This window comes from Centruroides vittatus, unplaced genomic scaffold (genome assembly GCF_030686945.1).
Source record: "Centruroides vittatus isolate TY-2023 unplaced genomic scaffold, ASM3068694v2 scaffold_435, whole genome shotgun sequence".
NCBI classification, from domain to species: Eukaryota; Metazoa; Arthropoda; class Arachnida; order Scorpiones; family Buthidae; genus Centruroides; species Centruroides vittatus.
Genome location: NW_027122708.1, coordinates 5,912,749 through 5,929,155, shown reverse-complemented (window position 1 = coordinate 5,929,155; position 16,407 = coordinate 5,912,749). Strand labels below are relative to the sequence as shown.

At 30.0% G+C, this 16,407-nt stretch overlaps 1 protein-coding gene across 1 annotated transcript in view; it reads left to right on the top strand.

The window, feature by feature from the left end:
• The first annotated feature begins 6,346 nt into the window (after positions 1-6,346).
• LOC136989023 (telomerase protein component 1-like) overlaps positions 6,347-16,407 on the top strand; it is a 241,123-nt gene continuing 231,062 nt past the window's right edge. The window contains exons 1-2 of the mRNA XM_067287049.1: positions 6,347-6,630; positions 12,721-12,839. Of these exons, the coding sequence (XP_067143150.1) occupies positions 6,440-6,630; positions 12,721-12,839 (310 nt within the window). The 5' untranslated portion in view covers positions 6,347-6,439. The remainder of the gene's footprint in view (positions 6,631-12,720; positions 12,840-16,407) is intronic.

Here is a 16,407-nt window from a genome sequence, read left to right as displayed (position 1 = left end):
TATTTTGTTTGTACAAAATAAAGAAATAATTTTTAACGATACAATAGCCTCGATCATTATTACAAAAATTTTCGTTGGGCTTAAAATCGACGAAAATTCAACACGAAGCGACACGCAACGGAAAAAAATTGAACATCGGACAGGTTAATATATTTTTTCGTACATAATCGGTTATCCGAACAACCCCAGTCTCCAATTGATTCGGATTAACGACTCTCTACTGTATTCTTAGTGGCTAGTAGCATGTTGAACTATGACTGAAGGCACGTATGAAAAATTACTTTCACCTTTTATAAACCAGAGGACCAATCGGATTTGAGAACGATTCGTTCATTTCCTACTAAACTTTCGGTTTGGCGTGCTGCAGACAATAAAAACGCAAGGATTTGTGAAGCGTAGTCACGTGTAGTTTGATTGTCGTAATGGCAGAAAGTGTAGCGAAAAGAACGAGGAAACAAATAATTTAGAATTATTCATCAAAGAAGTTAGAAAATGCAGACGTCTGGGCCTATGTAGCGTTCAAGCCCCTCCTCAGTGTAATGCTACAGAAATATTAAAAATAAAAATAGTAAAAAACTTAGTTAATTTACATAAAACGCGATGTAAATAATGTACGACAAAAAATGTAAATAATTCAAAGATTATTAACAATTTCATTGTTAATAAATGCAGAAAAAGCATGGCAAAATCCGTAGCGTCGTCCATGTTTGACTCTTTACGACACTTACAGAACTGATCAACAGATGGCGCATTTCCACGTAAGCGTCAAGGTAAAAAAAAAAAAAAACCGAAAACAGAACTGAAATGAAAACGCTGTATGTTTCAGTTCTGTTTTCAGATAATGTGGAGTCCAGGCTTAACTTCTCTCTTCCTCTGATTCATAGGAAGTGTGCAATGATAAAAAAGATAAACTTCCTGTCGTTTTTTTCTGCTTTAAAAATATTCTGAAATATTTAGAAAATGTTCTTTTTCAAACTCTCGTTCTCACACTATCATATTCAATATTCGTGGAACTTGCGTTCTTTACTTTCGTTATTTTCCATTTTCACTGCTTTCACGTGAGCCGTGAGGAGACCCTGCTTAGTTTAACTATCTGACGTCATAAACTTATTAACCAATTACGGGACAGAAAAGTACTATAGTGGGAAAAGAACAATCGGTACTACTCCCCTGGTGTGACGTCATAGAAGACGGGGTGTTACTACGGTACTGTACAAGGAGATTCGTGGGCGCGAAATATGTAGAACTTTAAACAATTAAAACGTTTCTCGCTTTTTATTATTTATGTGGAAAACAGAACAAAACATAGAATATTTAAGTTTTTACGAAATTACTTAATATATATTTAAATAAACTTATATATTACGTATAATGGAAGTAGATAAGATTGTGTTGCTATTGATGATGCAATACTTGCATCACCAATAGCAACACAGTAGCACACATTACTGGTGTAACTTATATATAGATGTAAGCAAGCATTAGAGTAGTTCAGCTGACAATAAGAATTGATGTTTTCAGTTAACAGGTTAGTGTTTTGCTAAATAAAAGGAACTATTATGTTATGATTGTCATCTTTAATTAATCAAATTCTAAATTTTGTATTCTATAGTTAAGCAGAATTGCGTTTTTTTTTTTTTTTTTTTTAATTTATTTTGTATCATATCGAAACTGCCTGCTGTAAATATAGAATTCTGTATTTTAATTTGATAACAATAACTGGATTTTTATGAATTGCTTTTTGCTGATAGTAAACTTGAAATTAGAAAATGTCTTGCAAGGAAGTCGTGAGACTGATGAAAAATATCTTACATAAAATAAGCTTGAGTGTTAATTTGGCTTTATGTCAACATTTGCATGCCTGTCAAACTCAGATTATAGACGAGGTTGACTTAATACCTAGGAAAGGCTGATTTTGGAATGCAAAGACAGAAATTAAAAGACAATTTTTATAAAGATTGTAGACAAAACTTGTGGCATGTTTAAGCATTTATTCGATCTTCATTCTCTTTATCACAATAATAAGTGTATAATAATGGCTTTTCTTACTAGACTGTTCACTAGTAGGAAAAAATCAGAATGCAGAGTAATAGTATATTATACTATATATAATAATTAACTTTTTATATATTGTAATACTTATCTATAGGAAAAAAAAAATTACAAGAATTAATAATTCTTTATATCCTATAGAGCAGTGATTCTTAATGGGGCCACGGCCCCCTGAGGGTCCATAAGAAGTTTGCCGGGGAGTCGCCAAATTATGCAAAATTTCCTTCAGAATATAATAAAGAAAATTGATGAATAACCGAATATCGTATTGAAAAGTGAAATAAGAAAGATAAAGTTTTCCTATTTAGTTTTTTTTATTTCTTCCTACATACAACTTTGTTAGTACAGAAGAAGTAATGCAAATATGCTACTTACACCGCAGTATTTACTTCTTTTATTCCAAAGCATTTCTAAGAAACTATTAATGCTTGGAATTTTAAAAATAATTAGGAAAAATAGTAGGCTTAGTAGTAGGCTTTGAAAATTTAAATATTTTTGCAAAACATATGCAAAATCTTTACAACAAGTTATGGGAGTTTTTAGTTTTAGCATCAACTGTGGATCAATTTATTGACATGTTTCTTATTTTATTTTTTGTTAAAAATTAATGAGTTTTCGTGTTTAATTGTGAAGTTTGAATGTTATTTAAATAGATAATGAAATAATAAAGTTATGATTTACATTTATTATATAAAAAAATAAAGCAGTAATAAAAAAAATCAATTTATTATAGATAATTTAACAAAAATAAATTATTATTTAAAAAATGGGGGCCACGAAAAAATTATGAAATATTTGGTGGGCTGCAATTATAAGAAGGTTAAGAACCACTGCTATAGAGTGTGATTTTGGCATGTGACAGATTCACAAAAACTTTCAAAATCCCTAGTTTTTTCAGGCTGCCTCAGCTAGGATGAAAACACTAGTTTTATTTTATTTTTTAGAATGTTTATGTTCCAAGAAACTAGAAACTGCATGTAAAGTTACTTGTCAAGAACTGAAGATTAATATTGCCTTTCTACTGCATATAAAAGTACCATTATTACTATTTTTTTGCATAGCAAGTGCAATTACATGCAGAAGTCATATTACAGGCATGGGCAAATGCAGCTCTTTTTGAGTTACGTGCCACTCTTGCTGAAAGTGTTAATTTCTGTTTTATTATTATTTTTACAATTTTGTGAAAATATGTTCATTAAAAAAATTCAATATTTGCTTTATATTATATTTATATTATATAATAAAATCACGTGCCTTACCATACTATCCGCCACGACAGTACAGAACTGCGGCTCGCATGCATTTTGCAAAACCTACATTTCGGCTCCCACTGAACTCTTACTTGCCCACCCCTGTCATATTAGATAATTTCATATTTTCTTTGCATAATCTTTTGGATATTTATTTATTTATAACTTTATAGTATTTTATAGTTTTGTTTTCTTCTGATTTAATAATAATATATTACCAAAAACTTAGTGTTTTCAGAGTTTTGTCATCCAGTTTATCTTTGTAAATTAAATTCATCACCTTTTGAAAGAAATAAATTTTTCTTCATTTCCTTGCACTGTGAATATTCTCTGATATCATTAAGACTTCTGAAAAAAATTTTTATTAGTGATTTTTCATTTCAAAAAGAGTAAATAAAGATGTGGTAAATTATTGTATAAATGTAAAAATGATGATGATTATTTTCCAGTATCATCATTGGAGGACATAAAGTTTAGCAATTTATAAAAGCAATCACTGTAAATCAAAGAGAATAAATTTTCTGTCTTTTAATATTTTTTAAATTATATGAAAAAATACTTTGTATAAACAAAAATCAATATTTAAAACTATAAATTGAAAACAAATAGTACAATAAAACAAATACTTAATATTATACTTTTTTTGAAGCCAGGATGAACATATTTTTAGTCAGGATCTGAGACTGAAATGCTAAATTCCAAAAATATTTGCCTTGACTAAAAATATTTTTATCCTGGATTGTAAAAAGTATTGCTGGTAAGTGTGTATTTTATTTCTCTCTGATTTAAATGAGAATAGCACTATTGAAGTCTATAATAAAAATTTAAGTATGGTGAAATGTCAGTTATCTGAGGTAATGTGGACAGATAAGTGAAAATATGTGCAGCCATAGCCATTTTGAATTAAAAATTATGAATATAGAAGATTTATATGGTATTACTTTTAAGCCCTTTTTTATACCTTAGTGAATTGAATCATACATAAGAACAATTTTTGCATCATTCATTACACAGCTAATATGTACAGTAGTTTTAAGAATAAACATGTGCATCGTTATAGTGTTGTATATTGAACATTTTGGTGTTGTGTTTATATTACCAGTTTGGGTAGATTTAATTATTGTAGTTACATGTTTTAATATGAATAATTTATCTTGGATTGAAGTTAAATGATAAAAGGTAACAGAAACAAATCATTTTGTAAAACATGTTATCATTTTAAATTTTCTTTAAAAAATTCTTTTAGTTTTTGTTTTTATAGCAGTTATTTCCTTTGCAATGTTCTACAGTTGCCCCACATCATTTTTTATGGATGGTTTGTTCCAGATATGTCAGGCTCTGTACCTCATCATGCAGCTGTCCTCATTGTGGGCCTAGCCAAATCCATGACAAGCATGGAAAAAAGGCCTCCTTAGTGCCCCCAAAGCAGAAAGGGTTTAAAAAAGTCACTTCAGAATCAGCCACTCATTCTATACTGTCAAGGTTAAAAGTACTACAGTATTTATGTTTGGTGCATTCATAGCAAAGTTTTTATAAATTATAAGAAAAGTAATGTATTCACTTAACAGGTTTTTTCAGATAATGTTGAACCTTGGTTAATCAGGCTCAGATAATTGGATTCTGTAGTTCATACTGAAAAAAATTCACTGAGTACATAATCATCATAAAAAAAAATTTCTTTATGCTTAGAAAAATATACAGTTTTATTTTTGTTTGTTTTCATTAAATACAACATTATTTGAAAATGTTTTCTAACAGTATTAAAGACATATTTTCCTCAAATAAGAATCTGAATACTGATAATATTTGACTTACTTTATAATGCTTATAGTTTTTATTATAATTTTGAATTGAAAACTGCTAATATTTTATTAGAATAAACTTTTGAATAATAAGTTATAAGTCAACATATTGGAATATTTAAAGCTTTAAACACCAGTATCGATTTTTTTAAATATATTTTTTGATTGAGATAGCTACCATCCATTGTCTTCAATAGTCAGATATTTTGATACTAATTTTAAAAATAAAATTTTTTAAAATAATTTTTCACTCCTACATTTTCAGAATCCAGAAGCATTAAAAATATTGAATAATTCTGTACAAATTCAGTTTGTAGCTGAGAGCAAATAACAGAGTCCGAAGAATTGCTCGGCGTTGATAAAATTAAAAGTTTATTATTTACAGTTATTACTGATAGTTTCAATTGTACACACTTATGAACTAGGAAAGTACAAAGATACTTGGGACCACCTGTAACAATATTACCGATTGATCCCCACATGCTGACAAAACAAAGGACTTATTCTAACTTATATCTAGCTTAACTATAACTTTACTAAATTTACAAAATAAAGGCCCTATATCAAGATGGGGTTGATAAGAATTAGAAGATTTGATTTTTGATAGAAAAAGAGAAGGGTCAAAAGGGGTGACTGACAAAAATAAACCTTGAGTCCGTTATTCTAGAGGGGTCTTCTTTTCGTACTCACTGACATCTAGGTCTTCTCCTTCCCAGCTCTTCTCTCTAAAAGGTGACGATTTTTTCTGCTTTCCTCTCCCTCTCCTCTTGTGCCAGTCCGCTTTGACTAATCCGGTGTGACTCCTTTTTTCCCAGAGATCCATTGGACCATTGAATCGACCAATCATGGTGAGGTCAAGAGAACAAAGGTCGGAAATGAAGTTTTTGAAAGAAAAATGATGGAAGAAAGAGAAACAAAGAAAAACAAGGCTCAACCAAGCCACAAGTTCAATGATGTAATGCAGAGAGACATCGATAAATGGACTTATGAAATCAATATAGTTATTAGCTAGGATTTCATTCATGTTTTTCAAATGAAATAAATGATAGCTTTTTTCAATGGAAAAAAGTAAAAAAAAGTTTTTCACTTTTAAAAATTCGGTCTCCTTACATGTTTATTTCTCAATTAAATTACAAAATTCATTCACAGCCACAAACTATCAACTTGACATTTGTGATTAGTTATGAAAATTAATATTTAATCGTTTCCCCCATTCTTGTCAATTATTTTCATATAATTTAAGCAACTGTAATTATTGTATTTTCATTATTATTTATATAAATTGTTTTATTGAATATATATTTTCAGATAAATTATTTTCTGAAGTTCCTAAAAATGAATTCAAAAGATGAAAAAAAAGCTAAAACCTTTCTTGTAGACACAAAGAATCATATATTAGAATCTTACAGTGGCATTCCTCATCCTAAGCTATCGTCATCATTTTCTGAACTTCATTCAGTCAACAAAAGTCTTGGCTCTTTAAGTATAAAAACAACATCAAGTAATATCTTTCAAAGTAATTTAAAGTAAGTTAAATGATATTTTAAAATTAATAAAACCATTTCACCAACATGTACTATATTTAGCTTAATAAATTATTATATTTTGTAAACACAGACACACATCTAAAACCAGCATAAATTAACCCAAAATAGTACTTATACTAACATTTATCTTTTCATCTGTTACAAACAGATGAAGATGTTAGTAAAAGTGCTGTTTGTAACATTTTCAGGTATAATACATATAATGCAGAACTAAACAAACAAATTAAAACCAAATATGAATTTTCAAATAAATTACAAATTCAATTTAAAATTATTTTTTGACCTTTAAAATAGAAATGTCAATTTTAATTCTGGTTTTGGAGTATAATAATATTTTATTATTATTATATATTATGCAAATTATATATAGATATTATATTATCTAATATCTATAATGTAATATTTCTAATAAATATTCAATTTAAATTGAATATTTATTAGAATATTCAATATAAGTTGTGTTAAGGTTGTGATTATTTTTATTTACTAATATAGATTTATTAAATGTAAAATATTTTTTTATCAGTTTTGATTCGTTTTTGAATTAATTCTATTTCAAAAGACTTTTTATAGAATCAGATTATAATCTTATTGATTTATAATGGTAAAATATATTCAATTGTTAATAAACTACAGTATACATATAGATTAGAAAGAATTATAAGATATTTTCTGTTAGGTATTGAGTGGCATTTTGAAGGAAAGAAAAAACTAGTTCTCTAGTCCTGTAAACTAAAAATGAATATTGCTACTTTAAGTAAGCAATTTATTAATTACTAGCAGTACCTGCCATGCATTGCTGTGGCTCAAAATGTATCTATTATAAATGTATAACACTTCCCCCATGGAGGGAATTTCGAAAAATCCCTTCTTAGTGTACATTCTCTTGACATACCCTATTAAAACTCGGTCAAAAATGCAAAAAACCGCATCTAAAATAGTATAATAGAAGCTCAGTTCTTTATGGTAAGCCTTAATCCTGTCTCTCTCCACTGCGGGGGGAAAGGGAATTTCGACATCTATATTATATAAAAACACACGCGTATTCAGATGCAATGTTGTGTCAAAATTTCAAAGCAATCGGTGAAGAACTTATGGAGATTAGCTATTAAGAACAAACGAACATGTTCATTTTTATTTATATAGATTGTGTATGCAGATTTATTAAATGTCTGCAAAGACATAGAATGTACACAGATCTTCTTTCCCAACATTCACAGATACACACCAAGCTGTAATAGTAATCTAAAATAGTGGTGTGCGGAAAATTTTTCAGGGTTTCCAAATTCAAAGAAATTTATTTGACAATAAAAAACATAGGGCTCTTTCTTCAACAAGTATCAGGTACCAGTAAAATAGTGAAATGGAATTATATTATTTATAAAAATAGAACTATATTTTTTTATGAAAACAATTGTCTGTATTAGTACCTAATACAGAGAATGACTTATGGCTTGCAATTTCCAATACAGATCCAAACATAGAAGCAATCATGAGCAAGTGCATACCTCACATTGAATTGTTATGATGTAAAGTTTTTTAAAAGTATTTTTCATTAAATAAATATTTATACCTATATGCATAAATAAAACCATTGTTTTGTAAAATTATGTGTTTTATTCAGACCTTTAATAAGGCAGAAACATAAGTGCAAATCCCAGAAAGAATTTCACTTTAACTACGTTGATGATTAACATGTTAACTGCCATTCAACACGTTGGTGGTCGTACTAATTAGAGCCGTACAGAGCCATCCGACTGCCGACGTCACTATAACCAATGTAGTTTCACTCAAGGTTAAATTATCCTGGCTTTGTAAGACATTGTTTTACATCCTAGTGGTGGCCTTTTGCACACATCTATAAAGTTGGCTCTGACTGCCAGCTGTCGTATGGTTTCATGAAGTGGTTCGACGGCCGGCGGTCATAGTGAAACTACATAGGTTATGGTGACATTGGGTGGTCGGATGGCTCTGTATGGCCCTAATTAGTATGACCGCCAGCACGTTGGATGGCAGTTAATGTGTTAAAAAAAACGTTTACTATCTATCCAGAGGTTGCGACAAAATTTTACACAAAATGGGGGTCGGAAATGAAAGTAGTTTGCACACCACTGATTTAAGACAATTGAATTGTTGCTAAATTCATCAGTGCTGAAGATGCTGCAGGAATCTTAAAGCAAAATTGTTGCTAATAAGATCACTGTTACACTGAATGTAAAGCGAATGTCTGGTTTGAGAGTATAACTTACAGCAGCCTCGGAAGGTTTTCTTTTGCTTTATCAAAGTGGCTGTGCTCATAGATGGACTCAAAGATTGAAAAGTAACATTATAATCAAGAATTATCAATCTGTTAAATAAAAAATAAATACATAAGAATTTAAACACTTGTTTGATGTATTTACTCTTGTTGAGCTTAATTGAGCATTAAAATACTTTTGCATTCTAGTTAAATTCATTATCTTTCATCAAGGAACATTGGAAAAAAGACCACATTTACATCTATTAACATTAAATAGTTATAATTTCACTGTACAACAAAGTTAACTGGACAGACACCGTGTTGTTTTGTCATCACTGTAGCATTTGTTGTAAAATTATTACTTGGATGCATGCAGCTTCTGCTTCAGCACTGCTGAATTTAGCAACATGTGGAAACAGTCTGTATTAAGGAAAGGGATTCTACAATGCCACCTGGTGATGACAAGATTTGAATTCCAACAAAATCAACTGAATTTATGCTAAATTTCAAAACATAGAATGTGTATTTAGCTTAAATGTTTTGAAACATCGTAAATTGTCATAAATGGTTAGTAAAAAAGATATTTTTTTACTGATTACGTTCTTGTATTTTATTGTAATTGTGAAATAATAGTAAAACATGAAATTTTGGACCACTTCTTTTTAAATGTCTAAATTGCAGGCAATGCCATAACATAGTTATTGGACTCCCCAAAAAAACAAACATATTCACCATAAAATCACAAGAAAAATGAATAAAAAGAAAATAATAAAAATGATTACAAGAACTATGCAACACCCAACACTTGGTAAAATGAATTTTATAAATAAGTGATCTACTTCAGGAAGTGATTCTACTTTAGGACAGCTTTAGCTTTTTCATGAGTAAGTCACTGTTCAAACCAAATTTGAACTTTCAAAAACAGTTTTATTGTGTCCTGCTGAGAATGATGTTAAGGTGCTTTTTTAAAATCATCTTAACATCATTAATATGCAATAAAACTGGATGGATGGACCAGATGGATGGGAGTACTGGAATCAAGAAATTAGGAAAATATAATTGAATGCTTACAGGACTGAAGAGTGAAGGAGGTAGTTTTATATAAGAAAAAGAGTGAAAAATTAATACTTTCAATTGATCTGGGAAGCAAGGTTAATACTGTGCATGAGTTTGGTTTATTTTTACAAATTAGAATGAAAATGTGTCATTTTAAATATCGTTCAATTCTCAAAAACAGTTTGAAATTTCAAATTTGGTTTGAACAGTGACTTGTATTTGTGAGGAAGCTGAAGTTGTCCTAAAGCAGGATGAAAATATTTCTTCATAGTAAATTTAAATAGTTGGCTACCTGAATAACAGATAATATGGAACCAGAATACCATGAAGCAATATTTGATATGCTAACATGTAATACTGTTTACAAAATAATGATTACAGGAAAAGCCAGGTTAGTATGGTTAATGCATTCCAGAAAATTATTATATTGATTAAATTCACACTAATCAGGAAATACATTTAATAGGAAAAAATGAAAAGTTGTTTGAACAGAGATTATTTTGTTTTTGCTTGAAGGATAATTTGAACTGATTTGATAACAGATTGAGGTGTGGTGTTCTATAAGAGTGTGGCAGTACGGCCCGCGAATGAAACGTACAGAAAAGGACACTGCAACGACTACAATAATAAACAATGTTCCTTTATTCCACTTAGAACAAATAAGGTTCTTGTTGTTAAGGAATCCCAACTGATTTACAATTCAAGGTGTGTTAATTTTTAAGCGCGTAACAATCGGTCCCTCGTAAACGCGTGACTAACCTAACTTAAATCTAGCTTAAATCTAACTTAATATTAAGGAAAGATAAGAAAGATAGGGCAGCAGAAAGGCAGAAGAAATGAAGGGATGATTCACCCGGGGTTTTCTCTTTTTCGGCAGATATGTATTGATACTTTGATCCGACGATAGTGGCTTTCTTCACTATCCTTTCTTCTCTCAATTATCGGGGTTCTCCAATATGCCGGTCTCTATATTTCGGCTCTTCACTCGACTATCGCACTTCTTTCCTCTCTCGGAAATCACGATCGAGCCTCGCTTTTGCCATCCGTCTCTCTTTGTATCTAGTCGAAAAGTGACCCCTCTCTTAGCCACTTTTTCCCCAGGCCACACTACCTGCTATTGTCCCTACCGATTCTCAGAACTGCTAATCCAGCCCCACGGCGATAACGGTCATGGAAAGTTTAAGAAAGAATAGACAAAGGAAGGAGGAAATGGCAAAAATAAGATAGGATTACAACTATATACAATAAAATATATATATACAATATGGCCGACGGTCACAGAGGCATTGTGGTGGCAAGTACATGCTTGGATGAGATTGTGTACACTTTTTAATCTGTTCTCATCTGCATGTATTGCACTATCATTGCCATAGTAGAAAAACAAATCAAATAATAGTGTATTTTCTGAATGAATTCCAGATATTTATTACTTGTGTCTACTAATTACATAAAACATACAAACACACAAAAGAAATATACTAGGTTGTGAGGTGGGGACAACTATGCTGTGCCAGCACATTGACAAGAAAGAATAAGGTTGACTCAGTTTGATGTCACTCAAGTCGAGTGATGGTCAACATTGTGTTGCCTGCCATGAAAAGATCATTAAAATACTACAAGAGGAGAAATAAAAGATACCATCTTTTTACTTTTTAAACCTAAAGTTTTATTACTTTACTTTGCAACTAAATTTTTAAATATGTGAATAATTTATTTTTCTTTTAATGAAATGTTTGGACTCATCTCTCCTCCTTCACTGCATGAAGTTCTCAGTTGTACCAACTTACATTCTCTTGCATAAAATGCTGAGTTTTTCATTTGGATCATTATTAAAAATTAATCTTAAGCAGATCTTTTAAAAAAGATGCATGAGAAAAAGTTAATGGATAGGTAATTAGGACTGAAAGACTAAATTGAACATCACTAGTTGTATATAAACAACATTGCTAAACCCAATATATTATAAAACTAGACACCAACCAAATGCCGATAGCGTTTCGGCATTTAGTTGATGTCTAGTTTCATCACTAGTTGTTTTGCCAATTCTTTTTAACCTAAATTGGCAACATTTCTGCCAGAAATGCATAGTACATTAGTTTTTTCTTTAAAGATTTAAATTCCTAATACCATAATTTAGTGAGTAATATTTTAATCACTAAGTAATTGCACATAAGTAATTGCTAAATAACCATTACTGATTACTTATGCATGAGTACAAATTTCTCTGCACTTTTTGAAAAGAATATGTAGCTTTTTATTAAAATAAATTTAAAATGTTGATTAATTGTCCATTAAAAATGGCGATGATCCGTATTTTATTAACAAACACTGACATAAGTGTAAGTATTTCTTTTTAAAACTAAAAGTTATAAACTCTCTCATAATATATATATATTTAAGTTAGTAGTGGCCACATTATAGTGAATCATTCTATATTAATTGAATTTTCTGGCTCATACCAACCAAATAATAATGAATCTCATACTAAAGATAAGCCACACTGAGTAAGATATTCCTGTAAATTATTAGTAATTTGAATTGAAAAGCAGGTCTACATTCTTTATCTAAAATTTACTATTTAGAAAGATTAAGGTCATATATTTTTGATTGATATGTATAGATTGTCATTTGAGTTTTTTATTCTATGTAGTTTTTAATCATATAAACTTTGTTACCGTGATATCAAATTACTTATTGCAATTAGCATTAAATCTTTTTAATAACTTTTGAAATTACTATTAATTATGAGTAATCCAGTTAAATAATTTTTCTAGGCCTCAATCTTATGAATTTACAGAAACTGGAAAAAGAAAACTTAATACATATTTTTCAAGTTCATGTAAAAACAGATTTTTATTAAATCAAAATGTTAGTAATCCTTTTCTCTCAAAAGGTGAGTAAAAATAGATCTTATCCTTCAAACTGTTTCATAATTCATCTATTACTGAATTTATTAAATTTAAAATTTATTGTTTTTCTTTATCTCAGCCATATATCAATTAATGTAAATATCCTTATAGTTTGTCTCTGTATAATTCAAATATACTTGAGACAAACCTAACCATGTATTGGAAAGTCTATAGTAATAGCCATATCACAGAAACTGTGTTGTACGATCAATAAAAGTATCACTCTGTCTTCACTCTCCATGCAGGCAGCTACCAAAACACGATCTATCTATCTGACAATATTCTTGGATAATTTATGTCAGGGATGCTTTTAAGTGAAATGTAACATGTAACAAAATGTAAGGCTTACCCAAATGAAAAATGGACACATGTCAGAACTGAGATTTATTGTGAATCTAAACAAAATTTCCACCTTTTTTTAGGCAAAGATCCCATCATTTCATAAGTAGATCAATGCCCCTCATGTAGAATTCTGGTGGCTACTGGTAAACAAATTCTTTGACCCTATTCTTTACCTCATCATCCAACATAAATCTTTGCGCTTGCAAAGCTTTCTTGAGAAGACTGAAAATGTGAAAGTTGAAGTGCAAGTTGTAATTCATTTGTAACTTCTGATTATGTAGTCCATGGGTGAATGATGCAATGGAGATTATGGCATGTACCTGATCTAGTCTCGGTTTATTCTGAATTGACTTGTGGCCTTATCTGTAACTCTTGCACCAATTATTCACTTCTGTTCATTCTAAACAATGTTCACCATAACCATGTTTAATTTGTCTATAGATATTGGCACTTCTATTCCCTTCAGCCTCTAAAAACGAACTATCACCTGTTGTTTGATTCTGGATGCTTTCATCATAACTAACTTAACATTAATCTGCCAATTACTGGAGATAAAATCTATTCCCACCAATACTTAGTGCACCCCATGTTTTGCCTATGCTGATCTTACCCACCTGTAAGGTGGCCCATCAAGCACTACTTTGCATGATGAAATATGACATGCCAGTTTTCAATTTGGCAATCCTTATATATAACATTAGTAATGACATCTGTTATTTTATTTGACTGATTAGAACATGCCATATTGCTTAACTACTAAGGAAGCCAATAGCTGATTGGTTCACAACTATGATAAAACTATAAATATGAATATCACATTTACAATTGCATTGTACTTAATATTTCTAGCATATAATTAATTTTCAATTAAGTTAGTATTAAAAATGGAGTTTGGAATCGAAATGTTAAAAACTTTTTCACAAACTATTTACCATCAGATGTATGTTTTCTTCCTTAGACACTCCAATATATGGTTAGATTTGCCACAGGAAATCATATAATTTGTTTTTTACAAGACATTTTATTACAAATAATTTGTCATTTATTGAAAATATCCTTTACTGTCAAAATTTTAAGCGTTAGTGAAAATAAAGTCAAAATTTTGTATAAGTTAAAATATATCCCTTATACAAGGTTTGATAAATGATACAACCATACTTGCTTACTTATGGCACCAGCTGCAGACAGTTCAGCATATATATAGTTCCCACTATGGCATGTCAGCTGGCATTTGTTTCTACCTTGGCATGGTGTGTATGTATGTGTGTGTAATAATTATTTTATATATATATATAATGTTTATATTTCGTAGATGTTTTTGTGCATATTTTGTGTTAATTGGATGTTTATATTTGTGTACATGCATACATACATACACATATTTGTCCTCTGGATTTATATATATATATATATATATATATGTTAGTCAAAACCCATTTTTAGTTAGAACACGTTTTAACTAGTTGAAACTAGTTTATACTGGATGTCTTTGTTAAAACCCATTTTGTCTAGTTAAAACTAGTTTTAACTCAAATTCATTTTTGACTAGAAGTAAATTCTAGTTATAACAAAGACATCCAGTATAAACTAGTTTCAACTAGTTAAAACGCGTTCTAACTAAAAACTAGTTTTGACTGCAACTTTAGAGTGATTCGGGGTAAGATGGTAAGTGGGGGAAGATGCCTACTTTTTGATATTTTCAAATGGTGACATCACATATTGTCATGTGTTTGTATGATGAATTGCTGGGCCAATATTGAGTGTGGAAAGCTGTAGTTGGCTACCGTTACCTCATTTTCTACATCCGAGAAGAATAAAAGCAAGATAAGAATGAAGTTTTTGTTGTGAAATGTTTCTAGAATCATTTTAAAACTAAAAGTTAAAATATAATTTATTAAAAATTGCGTAAAACAATTAATGTGTGATGTAGTTAAAGTTCTAAAGTTTCCATTGTGAGCTATCGCCGATCCCGATCAGACACGCTAGAACACGTGACTCCGCTAGGCATCTTACTCCAACAAATGGGATAGGTGCCACATTTTTCTTGGGGTAACATACCTATTTTTTGTTAATTGAATTCCAATATGCCTATTTTAAATAAATTTTTGTTTTCTTGTTTTATTGCAGCATATGCATAGAAATTATATAAGGACTTCTCAAAAAGGTTTTAGGACTGAAAAGAGCTTTCGGCTAGCTATAGAGCATGCTAGAACGGGCGGAAACTTAACAATACTTATACGCGCTGTTATACTTACTATGAAGTACTTTGTACTACATATGCGATAAATTAAATTTGGTTAAGATATTTGAGAATTAATTTTATGCAATTATATTTGTTATCTTACCCTAATGGCATTTGGCATTTCACCCGGATACTTGGGGTGAGGTGCCTAAAATGCCAGACAGTAAAAAAGTCGTCATTGCAAACACAATATACAATTATTTTTCATATACTCCAAACTTTTATTTGAAAAACATGCTTAAGAATATATTTTTGTTAGAGGCCTCCAAAACCCAAATTATCGTTATAATTTCCTTCATAAGCATAATGTTAGACATCTTCCCCCGAATCTTTCCCCCAAACATATTTATGTAGCTAAAATTAGTTTTAACTAATGTTAAAAGTTAAAACTAGTTTTATCTAAAATGAAAACATGTACAGCAGTAAATTAACTAGACAAAACGGGTTTTGTTTAGTTAAAACTAGAATTTACTGCTAGTCAAAAATGAACTAGACAAAACAGGTTTTAACAAAGACATCCAGTGTAAACTAGTTTCAACTAGTTAAAACGCATTCTAACTAAAAATAGGTTTTGACTGTAACATATATAAAACCAGAGAACAAGATGTAAAACGTAACAAGCTTTAAATATTATGTTTTACATTTGAGATAATACAATTTTATGATATAGTGTAATATGTTACTAGTGAATAGTGCTAAATTGTTTTGTACAAGTTATATTTTGTGGTATGTATGCATATATATATAACTTGTACAAAATAATTTAGCACTTGTGGAAAACATAATAATCAGTGTTATGACTACTGTGCAGGTGAATGATTACCACATGAGGAGGACAAAGAAAAGGTCAGCTTAACAATAAGTTTATGTACAAAAGAATATATATACAAAATTTACAGAGTTGTCCACTAGAACACATGTATACACTAGACACCTAGGGAACCAGACAGGTTCACCTGTACAATGAG